Genomic DNA, 20,227 nt, shown 5'->3' with positions numbered 1-20,227 from the left:
TGTATATGCCTATAATCGGGACGGTGCGGCGTTGTTTTCAAACTGTCCCGGGTTTACGTGGATTATGTTATTATCACAAAAAACTTGACAGTGTATCGGGTACGTGTAAAATTTATAACGAGCCCGTGGTTAATTCTAAGAGGCTTACACGGTGCGTTCAAATAATCCGTGCTCGTAAATCATTCCAATTAAGTGGTTTAGCTGCGTTTTGCTGTTATTGTCACCGCCGGTCTCTTTCATATATAAATTATCTGTTCATCATTGGGAAAATTTCTACCCGCAGGTAACTGTGCAAAAGCCACACCAAGAGATCGTTAAGAGTGTTACGTCCCGAACAAAGCTTTTTCGTCTCTTATTGCACCGTGTTTAATACTAAGTTTCTTAGCTACTCCGGGAGACGAAATATTGGTTAAAAAAAATGTCGATAATTTATAGACAATTTTATCCACATTTGAGAAATCACCTCGAAATCCCATTTTGGGCTGAAAAATCGATCCGAAAGTCGATGATTAATTTTGAAACTTTTATATCCCGTTTATTTATAATTTTGAGAATTTCAAATTTATACGTGACATACTTTGGTCCTTTTTCTATCTGACAATACCAAAAAGTCTTATCCAAGTTATACCGTTTGCCGTCGGGAACGGTTTTTGTGGGAGGCTGCAAATTTTTAAAAAATGCTTAATTACAATTAAATGGAGCGGGCTCGATGGGACTTTATGATATTGGTGATAAGAACTCATTGACTACCATCTTCCTTAGATATCTCAACCTTCTCGGAGCAACGTAGATATTTTAAAAAATCAAAAATGTAAATTATTGGGAAAAATAACAACCAAGTGCTAATGACAATTTTGGATCGTGTGCACAAAAAATGTGCTAAAATCTCAAAGCCGCCCAGTATGTAACAATTTTATCGTATTTGCCGCCTCTGTATTATCCAATAGATCTATAGGGTGTCCCTTTTCATTTTCTGTATATACTGTATATATTTTATAAAAAACCTTCCCATACACGCAAGTTATTAGCGTCTTAACTTTTGAGATACAGGATGATGCCATTTTCGCATTCGTGTAATGTAGTATATTGATAGAATATTTGTGTAATTTATTTCAGACTAACAAGATTTGTATCTTCAAAAATTATTGGCCAGTGTTGCGAAATATATCACTTTTAATTGATTTATTTTAAAAAAGAATGGTGCATCGGACAAGAAAAATACAAGAGGTAACTTTTTTGTAGAAATGAATAGACAATCAAAATAAAATGTTCATCTTAAAAAATATAGGTGGTGAAATATAACATCGCAAACGGAAGTGACTGAAACAAAAAAAAAATAATGCACTTGAAAATGTTTTGATGCGCGGAATAGATTAGACAATAGACTAAAGAATAGACAAATTTTAGAGAAATGTCTGCAATCGATTCTGAGGTAAGCTATCACCTTATTCTGAAAACTGTTGAACCACCACCACGTAAAAAGTTTTTTTTTTCGATGAACCCAAGCATTAGCCCCTCTATTATTGACACACCATAAAGGAACACGCTGTATAGTAAAATTAGACCCAATTTACAGTCTAAATATCGTTTGTAATATGAAAATAATTTAAAAAATTAAATATTATGGTATTAAATGCAAAACTTTTGAAAAATCCATCATGGCGTGTGGCGTGAATAATTCTGTGCATCCCAAGCTTTAAGCCAATGATTTTTTTTATTGAAGGTGCTACATGTATTTTTCTCCTCCCTAACTGTAAAATACCCAATTATGCAACAATCAAGCCCTGCGGAAAATGTCACTTTAAAGGCTTAAACACCATCACAAGCCACTTTTTCGGTACTTTAGTTGCGAATTTGGAAACGGTCTGATGTTTTTTGTAGATTATAAACACTGATGCTCTTTTGATGTTTGTATAGGCAATACGTTGATAAAATTCTTCAAACCGTCGTTTTTTAAACACTCGGCGCGCTGCGCTCAGCTCTTCCCAAAACAAAATCGTGACTAAAATGGCGTTTATCAAACTTGTTGCATAATATACAATTTTGTATATTATGCTATTATTATTTATTATTATTATTATTATGCTACTGCTATTATTTATGAGGAGTCTACCCAACTTTTTTTAATTTAAGTAATGGATAGTACAATATATATATATATATATATATATATATATATATATATATATATATATATATATATATATATATATATATATATATATATACATAAATATATATATATATATATATATATATATATATATATATATATATATATATATATATATATATATATATATATATATATATATATATATATATATATATATATATATATATATATATATATATATATATATATATATATATATATATATATATATATATATATATATATATATATATATATATATATATATATATATATATATATATATATATATATATATATATATATATATATATATATATATATATATATATATATATATATATATATATATATATATATATATATATATATATATATATATATATATATATATATATATATATATATATATATATATATATATATATATATATATATATATATATATATATATATATATACATATATATAACCGACTATATAATATAACCCATTGATGGGTATTATAAAGATTTTGCAAAAATAAACAATACTAAACAACTAAACAATAAAACCGCTTATTGAAAAAATAGATACCTAATTACATCCCTGCTTTTTATTTTGTGGATTACTGTGATGATAAGAGTTGGATGAATTTTAACGCATATCAAGATTCAAACGATGTGAAATGGTATATCTAAGCTAGGAAGTGGAATAAGACAAACTCACCTTAATATCCCTAATATTGGGCACGATATCTGATGTAACAAAGGTCGAATTGATAGGAGCCGGCTTATTCTTAACACTTGGGAATATAACTCCTCCTTTCCTTTTCTCAATCCTCTTCTCCGTTGTAGTTGCAAAACTGTTGTTACCCAGCCCATTCTGAATCAAATTGGGTGGCTGCGTAGTGTACGACACAGGAAGCGTCGTATCAGTAGAATAATCTTCATCGAATCTCGTGGTGTCGTAGTCTTCGTTTATCGTCGGGTCCGAAAGCAAAATTTCAGCGGGCACCGGCCTCTGAGCCAATGTGGCGACATCGTCTTCCTGCTTTTTAAGTCTCTTTTCGACTTTGTCCAAGTTGGCAATTATTTTGTTAGTTTTGGACCGCAAGTCGTTATGTATTTCGCCGATGGCACGCTCTTGTCTCTGTGTCTGAGTCAGCAATTCGTCCGATTTCGGCACCAAATCGTCCACGGAGCTTTTGGTGCCCACCACCACGTTCCACACCTCGTCCATTTTCTCGGATACCGATATGATCGGTTTCATTTGCTGCACCAAAGTGTCGATTTTGTTCGATTTCGGCAAATCCGGTATCGCGGTAGTCGTGGTAGTTGTACGGTTGTAATATTTTAGTTTATACGAATTCGAATCGTCAACTATGGCGTGGTGAATATCGGTAATGAAACTTAACACTTGTCCCAAATTGTCTGACACGTAGTTCACGTGGTACTGGAGCTTTTTGTCCAAGACGCTGTTTATTTCCTTCAACTGGCTCAGCTCCTTAGTGACGTGATTCAACACTTCGGTATTCAGCGCTTTCGTTATCTCAACGACGTTCATACTGACGGGTTTCTTTTCACTTGCTTCCGCGTTGAAGTCTTCGTTTTGTAAATAGTTACCGTCGAGCTGATTTTTGAGAAGGTTTAACTTGTTGTCGATGTCGCTGACTTTTTGATCCAGCGAAATTAAGCGTCTCCCCAATGTCGCGGCATCCGCTTCCGGCAACGGATCGATCTTGCCACCGTTATCAAACGAGGTTTGAAAAAGTTTGTTGTCTATGACCCTCAACTTCGATATGACTGATTCAGTCTTGTCTATGTTGTTGTTCACTCTCGAATCGAGACCTTCCACGCGTCTCATAAGGTGTTCGACGGCTTTGTCTAGGTTTTCAATCCTTTGCAGTTTGGTTTCTAGCGTGGAGATGAGCGCTTCGAACACCCCGAATATGTACTGTTCTCTGAAACAAAGAAAAACAAAACATTTCAATAAACCTGTCGTTTGTTTATTAACGCATGAAAGATCAAAAAGGGCATTCGCCAAAACGTCAACACATTCTAAAACTGAATTTCGCAGTCGACGCTGCCTTCGGTGTCAGTTTGTCAGAATTGGCAATTTAAATTCAGTTCAATTCAACATGTCTTTATTGCTACTGGAGGGATACGTTACACAATGCAGGCTCCAGCATTGCTGCTCACCTAACAACCCTTGAGAAAACATTATAGGAATTATAATTACAATCATACATAATTAAAAAATAGACTAATTATTTATATACTTAATGAAGGGACTCATCTTCTCATTGATATCTTTGAACTTATTTTCAAACAACAGATGGACATTCTTTAACAGCAGCAGGGCCATCATTATAGACTTTAATAAGTGAAAGATCTCTGAAACGTGGCAATGTTGTGCTTAAGAACAGAGTACAATTCGAGGTACCGTGGTCAATGTTAGACTCTTTTAACAATTTGTTAAATAAATAAGAGGGCTCTGCAGTGCTGTTAATTTTAAAGTAATACATTTCAGAGAGATTTAACCTCTTAGACTGTTTTAGTTAGTCACTAATATGACATGAATTCTGAATTTTTGCAAGACATACTTTATTTTTTAAAATAAGACACTGCCAATAAATAACGTCTCCATACCCCAAGTTCGACAGTATTAGACAATCACACAGTTTTAGTCGAATGTTCGTCGTGAGAATGTCCGTAAACATACACAGCATTTTCATTTTTAAAAATGTTTTTTTTAATGTTAATGTTATGCAGTACTAACCTAACATTATTTAAAACTATATTAAAGATATAATTAATTAGGGCCTCTATTAGGGCCAAAAAGAAGTAAAGAAGCAGACCGTGAGCCGAAGACGACCCAGATTCTGTATTTAAATCTGTATTTATATAATGACTTGCATCATCTACGTTATCTTCATAAAATGGATAATAAATCTGCATGTCATGTCATTGATAAGACATGATAAGAAAAATATGCTGGATATACTGAAAACAATAATGGTCCCAACACACTTCCCTGTGGTACTCATTTCTTAGTAGCAATAAAACTAGAAACATTACCACTCAGCACTAATCTCTGGCATCGGGCCTCCAAAAACCTCTTAAAGAACTGCACAGCCGAATGGCTCAGTTCAAAATACTCAAAGTTTTTGAGAAGTACACTGTGATCTAGAGTATCGAACGCCGTGCTGAAGTCCAAGAGTATCAAGTTTGTATTTTTGCTAATGTCCGGTGTTATGGCCCGCACGAAAACATGATTGGATGGTAAAATACCATTTATTTAATTTATGACCCTCTTTACTACTTTGGTCAAAGAACACAATATGCTAATTGGCTGAAAGTGTGAGAGACTATTTGGAGAGAGAACTTTAGATGCTGGCACGGATGCTGGCACGTGAGACTTTTTCCATAAGAAAGGAAATTTTGATAAAACAATACATTTATTAATGGGAAAAGTTATATGAGGTGTGAGATGGAGAAGAACGAGTGAGAGATACCTTTTGCATTAGTTATTGTCTGACCTTCTCCACTGTCTGTTCAGTCACTTCAGAAAATGAAAATTTATTTTTAAACTGTTTTAATTGTTATCTTAGCATTCATTGATAATATCGTTGTTTACATAGTGCACTTCAGAAACACTGTCGATGAAAAATTTATTAAATCATTCAGCTGTACAGAAGCCATCATTCGTAGAGCTGGGCTTAGAATTAACATTAAGGAATTTCAGGGTTTGCCAGAAGCCTTTTGGATCATGTTTAAATTTGTGGACTGGGTCACGAAATTCCTTGATCGTAATCATGTTTACGAATATCTTAACAAAATCATATACACGCATTTTGTGTCCTTTGCGAGGTAAACATTAACCAATATACGATATCGTGGCAAGAAATATAAAGCGCCTTAAGCTTAATGTCAATTTTGAAGATTCTGTCTTGCATATATAGAATTTAAAATCAGAACATTCAGACAAGCAGTTCCAAGAACAACAAGAACTTTTGCAACTTTTTATTCCCAACACAAAAAATATCTTTTATCTTTTGTCTTTTAGGGTGGAGGTTCATTCCATGGATTTGCCAAGATGGTTTCTAAAATCTTAGAAATGGTAGGAAGCAAGCGGAGTTATTCTTCGGCATAGCGATTATTTAAGCTTCCTCCCACGCGCTAGGTAATATACCCTGGACTAAGTATTTATTAAATAAAAAGGTGTAAGCAGCAGATGGAGAAGGAATTTTATTCAAACGCATTTTGAACATAATGTTATCCTCACTAGCCTTCATTCATCGCGTTCATTCATTTTGGATAGACCTGCGAATCATATTGGCTTAGGAGGTTATTGATAATTTCAGCTAAGTAATTAGGATCACAATGTGATGGTAAGGGTGCATTCGACTCTTTAGGATTCCCCAGTACGGCCGATGGAACTGTCTCAATTTTTGGCATCAATTTTAAATTTAGAAACTCCTTTTTTTACCTTTTTAACACGATTTTATGAAAGAATTTTCTTTAATTCAGACTATATTTAAATTGCACATTTTTTGGTCCAATGAACTTTGAATGAAATTGTGACAAATAATATTTTTTAAGGTATTTAACCTACAAAAACTCGTTTTAAAATAATTACGTCGAACGTGCGATCCAATGGCGAATTTGTTATCGATATAACCAGGCAGGTGCTCGCCCAAACGATAACCAAGTAAATGAGTTAATTGTTCGCCGAGACCACACAAGAACACGCTACAAGGAAGAACGACTTTGCTGCTTATCCCAATACAGCGACCACGTATTTTAAAGAGTCCATCCGGATGTTACGTTAGAATAAAAGAAAGTGCAGCTTCACATCCGAGATCGGATCGATTGGAAACAATTGTAGTTTTATTTTGCGGTCATTTAAGCAACGTAAGTACCGAAAACTTAATTTTAAAATTTGAAAAACGAGTAGGTTTGCTTTCTCCGATAAATTTGCGATCCCGTATAAGCCCGAAAGACTGAATTATTTGATATCACTTCTGTATTAACGATTTAAAAGAGACGTGGATTATAAATCGTGTCGCAATCGATAATACGTGCCCTGTAATTACAGCGAATTATTCGCCAAATGAGAACATTTTTCGCAAATTACAGCGCGCCTGATCGTAATCAGATAAAGTAACACACGAGAATTTCTTTTCGTACTACAAGGTGTTTGAGGTGTGTGGTCAGTTCCCAGCATTAGCTAATATAGAAATTAATTAAGAAATTTAATTATAGAATGGAAATTCTTTATTGTTCAAAAATCATTTACAATGTATACATACATAGTCCCACTTGCAAAATAAAATGGAACTATTTTAAAGTATGTTTTCGAACAAAAAACTAACACAAAAATGCACATTAAAATATAAACTCTAAATATTTATTTCATTCATATTTAAAATTATTTTCAGTCTAGATATTTATTTCATATCGACCATTGTTAGAAAATTTATTGTCTATATATGAAGGACTGTATTTGGATTTCATATTAGATACGGTGATCTAGAACTAAGTAATTTACTGATTTTGTAGAATAGTTGTGAAGTTTATTAAATAGCTATATTGCAATGTTCATTAGAATTAAAATTTTGTTGTTAATACAGACTTGCAGGTCTCCCTATATTTTACATTATATTAGCCCTATTAACCTTTTTTGAGAATCCAAAGCTATGTGTGTATAATGTAGGGAATAACGCATATCAAGAAGTTTTGGCACAAATCCTCAAACTTACTCATCATTATATGAATATTTTTTTTACATGTTGGTATGTTTCCCATATTATAGATATGCGTCATTGGCATAATACGACCAAAAATATAGTGCATCTATTGCTTTGATGATTTAAGCATTGTACAGTACCTTAACCGTAGACATTCGCAGCACGGTTATTTGAAACGTAAATGAATCGTTTTCAGTTTGATTAAGCATCGATGCTGCGGGGTATTTTCGAATAAGTAGATGCGATTATTTTAACATCAGGCGATATGTATCGTTCTTAAGAGTTTAACTTAAATTGCGATATGTTCGTATATATTACGGAGGTATATGACTATAATTATAAAATATATGTTATTTATACATTTATTATATAATTTATATATTAAATTTATATTTTGAAGAGAGCTGCATGAGAAAAGAAACTTCTGGAATTATTAAAAATAAAAAAAATTAATAAAGACTACAAAATCGATTCGATAGCATAACAAAACGGACATGAAATATTGAGATTACCCCCGTATTATTGTATATTTAACCCGATTGAGGTGATTTGGTATATGTTGAAAGCGCGAATAAGAAGAAATAATATCTTAACACCCATAACAAAATTTGGTGATAGTACTATAAACGTATTTCGGCAAGAGATAGCTAAAATATGAGTACAAAGCTGGTCTAATTGTGAAAAATGAGTAATAAAAGAAGAAAATATTTATCGAGAACGATTGTGGCTTAGTTGATCATTGAACTAAGTGAGAACAGTAGCCATAGTGAGTAATAAACGGTAGGCAAAGGTGGGTTGTAGAAGCACATATTTCTGGTCTAAATATATTAACCTATATGATAAAGAAAACAATCTCCACTCCCTTCAGACAAAATTGACATTGACTGAACTACGGATATCATAGCGCATCTTACCTTTTTTATTTATAAAGAACCTTTTTTTTTATTTATTATCTGAGCGTGTTATTCCGCAACTAGTTCATTTGAATTATTCAACAATATTTAAAACAAAGCGAAGTAACGCACAAGGCGTCTTAATGCGTTTGTTTTGGTTGTTGCCGACATTTCTTGGGTTCGATCGCTCTAATGAGTTATTAAATGACATTCTAAGCTAATAATAAAGATAAGATAATCCATAACGGTCAGGGAAAACGTCAATACCGCATTATACGTCCGCGCTATATCGTTCACAAACGTCTGAATTTATCCGGCAAAGATGTGGTCGGGGTAATAATTCATTGATAAACTGTTAGACTTATGTAAATTAACTAGCGGTGTGGTAATTGATTGTTCGGCACATTTCGCAACATTTGCATTTGCATTCGATAAAACCGAACGCATTGGTGACTAGTTTCTTTTCGTCGTTTGTACAAAGTTGGTAAATTTCGATGTTTCTACAAGCTTTAAGAATTAGGTTTCGATAGCATTTTGTTGTCGACTTATTATCCTAAGTTCGATTTTTTTACGATTCCGATGTTGTATTTCGTGTTTTTCAAATTTTAAAAAAGATATTTTACACATTCGTCAGTTAATTTTTTGAGTAAAATGGATTTTGCTTATCTTCCTTTGGGTTTTGGTTAAAGTTTTTTTTTTATGTGCAACTATAAAGTTGTCTGTGAATTTAAAATTATAAAACAAAAATATTTAATTTTTAATTATGATTGTACTTTTTTTCTTAACGACATATAAAATGCGCAGTCATGAATGTCATTTAATATGGAGCATGAAAACGACTTGCGTAAAGTATTCTAAGTACGAACTGGGTTTAAGAGGCGTTTTCGCAAAGTATTTTAAATGACATTCACGCTTACTAGCCGAATAGCCAAAGCAATGATGCAACGAAATTAAGACAATTTATTTCGAAAAACATTACTTCTAATAAATTTTTCAACGCACATGTTGTGTAACGAGAAAAAGATATTCAAAGTTTGTTAACGCAATTGCACCCAAACAAGTGCTTTGGAATTATGTAAATGCTTTTTTTTTACTGAAAAATCAAGCAAAATATAGAACCTAATCTCAATCGTGAAAAATTGAACTCGTTGACATGGCGAGTTTTGGTTTTCAGCATTGAGTTGCTATCAAAAAATGCGATCGAAAATGTATCGCCCATTTTTCCCTAGCTCTCTTAATGAAATACCATATAGAAAACACCTACACACCTAGCTCTTCTAGGTGGTGCTTCAAAATGTTTAGCTGTAGCTGTTAGGCTTTCAGAAATCTGCATGCCTATCTTGAAAACATTGCATAATAGGACATTTAAATATTTGCAAAAAAGTAACTTGCCCAAAAATATTCCGAAACTGCTGTTTTTATCAATGGGCCAAGAAAAGCTTAAAGTTTTTAAGGCAATACAACCGATTGAAAATTTTCGCATCAGTAGACATCAACAGGCGCACAGGCGAGGAACCGCCTATATTTTCTGAATTTCTATCGTAATTCCGGCAGATATCGAATTGCATGGGGATGAAAGAATATAAAGAGATAGATTTTATGAAACAGTTATCATGAAAATTGCGTGTTTATAACCAAAATATATAAGCAAACTCGGGCCGAGAAAGTCGAAATAAAAAGGCTACAAAACTGCTGTTTTTTTCAATACGTAGAGCACTGCTGTTTTTAACTACACTCATAATATATCAATTATTTTGGGTATTGTCAGTTAAGAATTCAATAGATATACATATAAAATTGCATAGGCAATTAGAAATTTGGACATTTTACCATTACAAATTTTAACGAAATTATTATAATTAGTACAGTATAAAATGATTTTAACTTTTTTCCCATCCAATATCTTTTAAATTAAAATTAAAATTTATGTGGTATATACTATTTTATGCAAAATTACCTTTATTTTTTAATTTTTATATATTATGGTATCATATGTAAAGGAAAATTTCAGTTTCACAATATATAACATTTATGTTTAATAACCACGCTTATAGTACACCAAATTATAAAATAGTTGCTATAAGTCAAGGAAGAAAAATTATAGAATATCCTACACAAAGTCGCAAGTAATTTTTAAAATACAAAGTTCCAGGATTTACAGTTGCATTCTAGTAAGTTGTGTAATATAAAAGTTTCATTAAAAATAAAAATACTTTATTCATATTAAGTGAAAATATCCAAAAATCCCAACACCGCAAATACCGAGATAATAATAATAATTTGGTCAGTTACTAAAATGTCAAATCAATCTCCGCGTTGTTATGTAAATTTTGCGGGACTATCTTGGTAGTTTTGTTTTAGTTTTGAACTTCTGGTTACCAAAATAATTTCAACGAAATTTTGAACAAAACAATTATAACATCTAGAAACGTGGCGAGTTAAAAATAATTGTTAATAAATAAATAAAAACGAAATAGAAACATTTGCTTTTTCATCCAAATTTTCATGCCGGTCCTTTTTGAACTTAAGTAAGTGCATTGCTAATTTTAAAAATGAAAAACCAACGTAACCTAATTTGCCGATTCTTTTCTTTAAGTGAAAGTAACGCGAACTATAAAAAATCTACGCGGGACCAGCACATCATTTTCCATCTAAAATAAATATGAACAGTTCATACAACACATCTCACGTTGACGTTTCTCATTTATCCTTTCGAGATGCTAATTACGGATAATTCACGTTTACTTTGTCTCAGTAACCGATGATTTACAGTTTTCGAATAGGTACCGCCCACGACAAATACTTTTGTCACGTATTAAGAAATTGACATGGAGCGAAAAGTGTGTTTTTTTTTCGTTGATGTTATAGGGTAAATGCTAAATAGTAGGAAGATACGTTTCCCGTTCTTCTTTTAATTTGATATTATATAAATAAAATTATTTATGTAAATGCAAAATACTTTTCTCGTGCGGTCCAATGACGCACTTTTTTTTTTCAAGATATTATTATCACTGACATTTTGCTTCTTCCTAGACAACTTTAATACCGGAAATATTTTCTTTTCAGATAAATCATTATTATTTTATTTGATAATAGGTATATTAAAAACATAGTTAACAACAATATTTAAAACAATCCCTTTTTCTACACTCATTTTCAATTTCTCATATTTTGTATGAAAAATGAATCAAATCTTTCTTTCTTTCTTGCTAACATTGAATATGAGTGAAAATAACGAAAATACTTCTACCTTCAAGCTAATTAGAGATTATAATTGAACTTAGGACAACAATTTGATCAATTTTACAGCATTCCTGACCTAAATGGAAAAATAGATCTCTTTACTGGCCAAATTTGATCGTAATATGATAAAAATGCACCTTTAAAAGACATAAAAATGGGAAAACTATAACCATTTTCTCAAGATAAATGCCAAAAAACTTTGGAACATAGGAAAGTAAAAAAAACTCGGCGAACAAGACTTTTGACTGATAATGAAAGTATATGTCCCGTTCCTTGGATTGACATTTGACAGCTCTTTGCTAAAGCAAATATATATATATACATATTATGTACGGAAAATAAAAAAAAATGTCTGCGAATCTTTAGTATTGTTAAAATTTAATTACGGAGATTTATATATGGACACTGTTTAGATTCTTCAGATAGTACAAAATCAGACGAAGACAACATATTTCTCATAACTTATTTGACAGTAAAATCAAGTAGCCAACCAAAAAGCCAACCTATCTGTATAACAGGATTTCAAATCAGTAAAGTGCGCAGAAACTATTCTGATTCACTCAAGCAAAAAAACTTTGTCACAGTTCAAAAAAAAATTTAAGAAACCAGAACAGTGTTCATCAACTATAGAACAGAAATTAGTATTAAAAAAAACCAGTAATTTGAATACTTCAAAAATCAATAAAATTCCATAATTTAAATCTGCTTCTTTAATTCATAATTATTATATTTTTCTATTTATTATATTTCCTCCGCTTAAGAAGAACTGGGCCTGTTTTACTTGTAAAATAGTCAACTGATCTTCGGCGTTTTTCTGGTACTCTATTTTTTAGTTTAGTTTTTTTGTATTTCATTGAATTGTGTTTGAAAAAGACCTATTTATTTATTTATAATGATTTATCCTGTATAGTACGGTTTACCTCAGGTCTTTCCGACAAGACTAACAATTATAAATTTTTTTCTAAACAAGAAATTCGAAGAAATTAAAAATGGACTTTGCTTTGCGTGTTCGATATTCGTCGTACCATTCACAATTGTACGTATGAATCGGTTGAAACTTATTGTCCCAATCGCGGCCGCGTTTCGGTATCTACGCCATTAATATAATCGCGTTATTGTTGACACATTAATTGAACAATTTATGTAACGCTAAATAAAACGTCGATCAGCGATAAGATACCGCTTGCGGATAATCGTTAGGAAGAGAAATTGTGTGTACGCGCGTTTCACGGTTCGTTTAAAAAACCGTGTGCCTGTCGCGCGGAAAAAATTGAATCGTTTGTCCGATAAAAATTTGAACAAAATTAATGATCTTTCAACGGGTTGGTGTAAACGGGTTAATGCGCCTGTCAAAACGACATCGCGTCGATAGTGGATCGCTTAAAGCGACATAGGTTTAGGACAGTTTGAGTATTTAGAAATAAAAATTAAATATTTAGCAAGATAATAAATTGGTGAGAAAAAAAAATTGAATGAAAGAAAACTGCATTGTGAAACTGGCGACCCGTATCCACATACCAGAACAGCATGAGAAATCATGAGAAAATTATGTCGATGACAAACAGGAAAGAGCAGAAATATTAAGCTGAAAGGAATTCCCGTATTTTGGATTTTAAATAACCGAATTGGCAAAGTCGTAGTGGCTGATATCAACATTTTAGGACTTTAATTTTTCAAAAAAGTAATACTAGCGTCTTTTACTAGACCACAACTAGGATTAGGCATAGTAAGGTTACATCTTCAACGCGCGGCTGTATAGATTTGAATGCTACGTACTTCGACCGAAAGGAAAATTGAAACATTCAAAACGTAGCTTTATGCCCTATGCTCAACATTTAATGGGCCCAATGAACGGAGTGCTCAGACAATTTAACAAAAAGTAAAAATAAGCATGAGAGGCAAGAGTCATTGAAAAATCAAGGAAAAACATCCATTGGACAACGTCAGAATTCTTGGTTTCAAGACGCCGGAAGATGGTTACGGTGCACTTCTATTGAAATCTACCGAGCAGCTACATCTAAAACATTATGAGCTCTATGTATTGCCAATCTTCAAAGACTTCAAAGACTACCTTATATCCAAAAAAACACTGCAGATTCTCTCGCATCAGTTAATTAAAATAAATCATGCAATGCAATCTTAGCAATGTTAAGATAGAATTGAAATGGCACGAGCTGCATTTGATTGATGTTGCATCTTGTTTTTGACGACAATTTTAGTCTTAAATTGCGACAACGAATAGTTAAATACTACATTTGAACAATATTTCTATAGGGAGATGGACATTAAAACTATGACGCCCTGAATCTACTGAGATAGGGTTATATTGAAGAATATTGCAAAACAGAGTTAACGGCAAAAAAGTGTCGCGTATCTTGGGTATATATTGATAGGAGAACCAACTGTTTCAACTTCATTCATTTCATAACTAATGAACCTGTTCCGCAAATATTTTCATCGCAATTCAGGAATTGAGCGTCTGCTTACGTAACGGTTTGAATGACTTTTAGATGTCGCGTATGCATTGGCATTACCTAATTAAATATCTAAGTTAACATGGACATCTGTTCATAACTTCGTTTAAATTCCCTTTTAGCGGAAACGAGCAAGCCAATAAAATACCATATACGCGACTTTCTTAATAAGCAGGGTGTGTGCTATTTTTACGTTGTAAACGCTTAGGCCAACCACTGCTTCAAATTATAAGAAACATTTGTCACTATTAATGAACACGTGGGGAAAATGAAATATCTAACCATAATAAATAACGCGATTGTACTGAATTCTGACGTTTCGCGATACCTGGAGTCAATTTAATTGAAATGGATATTTAAATTTGTTGTGCGCCATATGTGCGAATAGGACTAAATAACAATCCGACGGGAGAAAAACAATATACGTAAACAACAGTTCTTCAAGAAGATGGAAAAGTGTTATTTTCATGGAAAAAAATATTTTGTCGCACAATATTAATTAATCTAAGAGATTTATTTTTTTTCAACAAGATGTCAATCGTATTTCAATCCATTTCACATCCTACAACTATTTTACTAACCAAAACTAAGTAATGTTTTTATAATAGGTTTTGAGAAAATGCGCCACTAAGTGTTCATTGGCAGTTTCATTTTTGATCTACAAACAATATTACAAACTGAAGAAATCTATTTATCAACCATAAACCCTAACAACCAGCCGATATACGAGGGGGTACCCAAAAAAAAAACCGGAATCATTTTTTATAAACTATATATTGTTTTGAAACTCACAGAACGACCTTATACCCTTCAAAATACTCTCCATTACAACTAATACATTTGTCCCAGCGGTGCTTCCACTGTTCGAAACATTTTTTATATTCATCTTTGTCTATAGCCGACAGCTCATCCCTCGTTTTTTTATTGACTTCTTTAATGTTTTCAAATCGCTGTCCTTTCATGTCCCTTTTCATACATGGAAATAAAAAGAAGTCACACGGAGCGAGATGAGGCGAGTAAGGTGCATGGGGCAGAGGAACCATGCCATTTTTAGCCAAAAATTGCTTAACAGAAATGGTTGTGTGTGCAGGTGCATTATCGTGGTGAAAGAACCAGTCCCCTGTCCGCCACAAATCGGGTCTTTTTTGTCGAATACTGTTGCACAATCTTCTTAAAACTTCCAGATAAAAAACTTGATTAACGATCTCACCTGGTGGAACGAACTCTGCATGAACTACGCCGTTGATGTCGAAAAATCAAATCAGCATCGTTTTGATGTTTGATTTGACCTGACGACATTTTTTTGGACGGGGAGACAGTGACGTCTTCCATTGGCTGGACTGTAGCTTCGTTTCTGGATCGTAACTATAGCATCATGACTCGTCACCAGTAACGATCTTTGAAAGAAAATCTAACCCACTAATAATAATTGTTCAATTGTCTGTCGACGGTCTGTGAGCACAAACTCTCAAATCTTTTCAATAATTTCGTCGATTCGAGCAGTTGATGGACGTCCAGAACGAGGTCCGTCATCAATTGACTCGTCGCCATTTTTGAAGCGAACAAACCACTGGTACACTTGAGTTTTTCCCATCGCATCGTGTTTATAAGCTGTTTTTAACATTGAAACAGTTTCAGCAGCACCTTTACCGAGCAGAAAACAAAATTTTACAGCTGCACGTTGTTCTTTTAAACTTGCCGTTGAAAAAAACGAAATAACAAAAAATGGCACTGCAAGTGAACAAAACAAGTTAAATTTAAAACGAAGGTGGCGCTGAACTCGCAATAAGTTGTACTATCCACAACCTAGCGGCAGAAAGATGTACTATACTATATAATATATGTATTGCAATAAGCGATTGCTAATAAGTGGTTAGAACTTACCCATACTTCATTTTTCTAACAGTATATACAAGATGCTAACACTTCTGTTGTAATTCTTAAAATCGACGCGTACTTTAAAATTAGTTTTGGCAAAAAAGGCACCTTCCAATCCCTTCTGAAATATTACATTAAAATTTAAAGTACTACTTTCCTTAAGTGCTTTCCTATAATTAAACAATCTTAAAAATATCTGGATGGAATTCTGAACTGCGGTCTGACAGCTATTTTAAGACGAGGTGTATGTCAGAGTCGAAGAAGTGAAATTTCATTTTAAGGAATGACAATGAAGATGATTCTTTTGGAATAGAAATTGCAAACGCATTGAACGAAAAATCGAGGAAACAGTTATTAACGTGCAGAAAATAAAAGCACGTCTAAAAAATTACTTTCGAAAGTGTGGTGTTCTATGAAACAAAGATTACTCCTCTGAGGAATAATGTACGTTCAGGACACAATAACAGATGAAATACAAAACAAAATAACCACATTACAACGACTGACATGCAGCGTCCTGGAAACCAGATGTGAACTGAAAAATGGGTCACATTGCAGATCTTTCGAATTTTTGAATATTAAATAGAGCATCCTATATTTTTGGGAGTTTTAGTTTTCTGTGAAAAGACAATAGTACACTATGCAACAAGTGTGGTAAACGGCATTTGAGTCAGGAGTTTATTTGGCACGAGCGGAGCGAGTAGTAGCAGTGTTGCATACTATATTTTTTGTATGAACATTGGTTTTTGGGTACATTTTTGCAAAACAATACGAATAAAATTAAAGCCGTGCAGTAAAATCTCCGAAAAAATCCGATTGCACCCAAATCCATGCGGTAATATCCCGAAAATGTCCGAAGTGGCTCGAATCCGTGAGACAAGAAACTCTCGTAGTGACACTTGCCGTACGCCAGATCGGTGCATAATTATATATTTTGCGGAAGGAAGTAGAAAAAGACATTATATCCAAGATACGAGAAAAGCATTTAATATTTCCGGGCCGATAAATCCTTCGGGATTATAGATATTTCGAATTCTAACAGTTATTTAAAGTGCTTTCGAAGCGTTTTGTGTGTAGAATAATTAGTTACTATTATCTTAACTTAACTTTCATTCTATGATGACATCGCACAATATAAACCAAAAGCTTTAACATTTTCTAGGGTAGTACTTGGGAAACAAATCATTCATAAATATTTTTCTACTCCCTTCTGTAAAATACTTAATTATACACGGAAGCTTCACTTTACCACGTGAGATCCGAGCCACTTCGGACATTCCGAGTTTGCTGGCAATCGGATGTTTTCGGAGATTTTACCGCACGGCCTGACTTTTGACGTTTGTCAATTCTGACGGTCATGTGAGTTAATGTATTCGTGTTGTTGTTTTCGCACCACGTTTACTCTTATTGATAACTCGCATCCCCAGAGACGCCGTACGGTGCGTACAGAAGAAGCTATTGCTGCTGTAGAGCGTAGTTTGAGGAAGACTCGAATGGGTCTATCCGCCATCGAGCACAGGAATTGGATCTGTGTCCATCCACTTTATGGAAGATTTTGCGGAAGGATCTTGCTTTACGTGCTTACAAAATCCAACTCGTGCAAGAATTGAAGCCAAACGATCATCAAGTAAGGCGTTTTGGGTACATTCGTCGAATGTACCCAAAACGAGATTGCCGTTGTTCCCGATTTTCATAACCGAATTTTGTTTAGCGATGAAGCGCACTTTTGGTTGAATGGCTACGTCAACAAACAAAACTGCCGCATTTGGAGCGAAGCTAATCCCCAAGTGTATGTCGAAACACCGTTACATCCAGAAAAACTGACTGTTTGGTGCGCTTTATGGGCTGGTGGAATCATTGGTCCGTACTTCTTCAAAAACGATGATGGCCAGAACGTTACAGTCAATGGTGATCGGTATAGAGCTATGATTACTAACTCTTTCATTCCTGAATTGAATAACCATGATGTCCAGGAGATTTGGTTTCAACAAGACGGCAAAACATGTCACACAGCTCGTGCCACAATCGATTTATTGAAAGACACGTTTGGTGACCGCCCAATTTCACGTTTTGGACCTGTGAATTGGCCTCCAAGATCTTGTGATTTAACACCGCTAGACTACTTTCTGCGGTGCTATGTAAAGTCATTGGTCTACGGGGATAAGCTACAAACGCTTTACCATTTGGAAGACAACATTCGCCGTGTTATTGCCGATATACGGCCACAAATGCTGCAAAAAGTCAACGAAAATTGGACGTCCAGATTCATGTCAATCGAATAATCCATCGTTGTTTTAGTGCAACTTAAAGTTCTATACATCGAAGAAAAACACCCCTTATAACAAGAACATTGCAAAAATAAGCAAATGCGCTTCGAAATATTGTAAGTTAATTTAAACCCTCTTGCATATAGGTATTTTTGTTTTTATGCAGATCATTTTATTCAGATCGAAATACAGGAATTTTGAAAATTTCGGTCGAGATTTGAAAAAGGCTTTAAACTTATATTTCACGTTAAAGTTGTTGCATATTTTTATATTTTCAGTTTTAGGTGTCAACAAAGTTTTCAAAAACTTAACTTAATGCTTCTTTAAATTTTGAATTTGTTATCAAGTAACAAAAAAAGCAATGTTATAAAAAACTCAATTTTAAATTTACAGAAATTGTTAAAAAATATGTATGTAGGAATTCTTGCTTTCATTTACTTCAAAATTGTTTCTCTATTTTCAGTATTTATTATTATTAGAAACTGAAATGTCACAATCAATGGTTGCATTCAATACGCACTTGTTCAGTACCGAATTATTTATTTTAATTTGTGGTATTTGCACAATTTTAATCTATTGCGCAGTGATCATTCCTTACGGAGTTTCACATCAGCTTTACGTGCGAAGTTTTATTTATTCCTCAATGTTAAAAACTAGTCTGTGATGATCCCGACTTTCAATAATCTTTATGTTGTATATGTTGCTTTGATATTACTAAACGTACAAATGCGAAATATACAGTACCGGAACTGGATGATTTTTGTTGTCAGATGATGTAAAATAGTTTATATATTTATATTTATTATATATCATATCATATATCATATATTATATATAATATATGCATTTCATTTCAAATACAGTGAAACCTCTAAATACGGACAAATCTATTAGGCGGACACTCCTATTTAAGCAGACATGTTTTTTGGGACGAAATATTTGCCTACCCTTTTACCTGTAAAACAAACTCCTTTAACCGGACACTCATTAACGGCAACACTGTCCTGATTTAAAAAAAAATACCTCTCTTAAACAATGCATCATTACATTTTTCGTATTATTCATTATGGTGTGACTTGCAGTTTTATTTTGCAAGCAAATGCCTTAAATGGATTCCACAATTTTTAAAATGGCACCTACTAAAAAACTTCTTGCTTTGCTTTGTTCTATGCATCGAAAAAAACACCCCTTATATATCTTAACATGCAACATCTGCATCTAAATCTAAATAAATATTATACCGTGTAAACGGTTAACTGCATTTTCCGTTCAAAACACAAAACCTTTTACAATAATGAAACATGTAATTTCTCATCCTATTGAAAGTTGATATTAAATATCTGAAGCTGCATTTATGCGTATAAACGCAGACCAAACGATGTACTGTCAAAAAGTAAATGAGTACAATTGGCAGTCGGAATGCGAGCCGTAATGGGAAATTATACGGTACAAGGCACATAACATAAAATATTGGTACACGTATCAACGAAACTTTAATAATATTATTTACATGATTTGTTCGCTCTATTTCCGTGGTATTTATTTTCCTGCAAATGTTTCTTTCGAACTGGTGCTGCTCTGTAATT

At 33.3% G+C, this 20,227-nt stretch overlaps 1 protein-coding gene across 3 annotated transcripts in view; it reads right to left on the bottom strand.

Moving 5' to 3' along the window:
- Positions 1-20,227, bottom strand: part of LOC132698366 (angiopoietin-2) — a 177,158-nt gene that overhangs the window by 15,597 nt on the left and 141,334 nt on the right. For all 3 annotated transcript variants that reach the window (XM_060664378.1, XM_060664379.1, XM_060664377.1), the window contains one exon: positions 2,864-4,097. In XM_060664378.1, the coding sequence (XP_060520361.1) occupies positions 2,864-4,097 (1,234 nt within the window). The remainder of the gene's footprint in view (positions 1-2,863; positions 4,098-20,227) is intronic.

This window comes from Cylas formicarius, unplaced genomic scaffold, assembly GCF_029955315.1.
Source record: "Cylas formicarius isolate icCylForm1 unplaced genomic scaffold, icCylForm1.1 PGA_scaffold_2__14_contigs__length_35257938, whole genome shotgun sequence".
NCBI lineage: Eukaryota > Metazoa > Arthropoda > Insecta > Coleoptera > Brentidae > Cylas > Cylas formicarius.
This window is presented reverse-complemented; position numbering and strand designations above follow the sequence as displayed.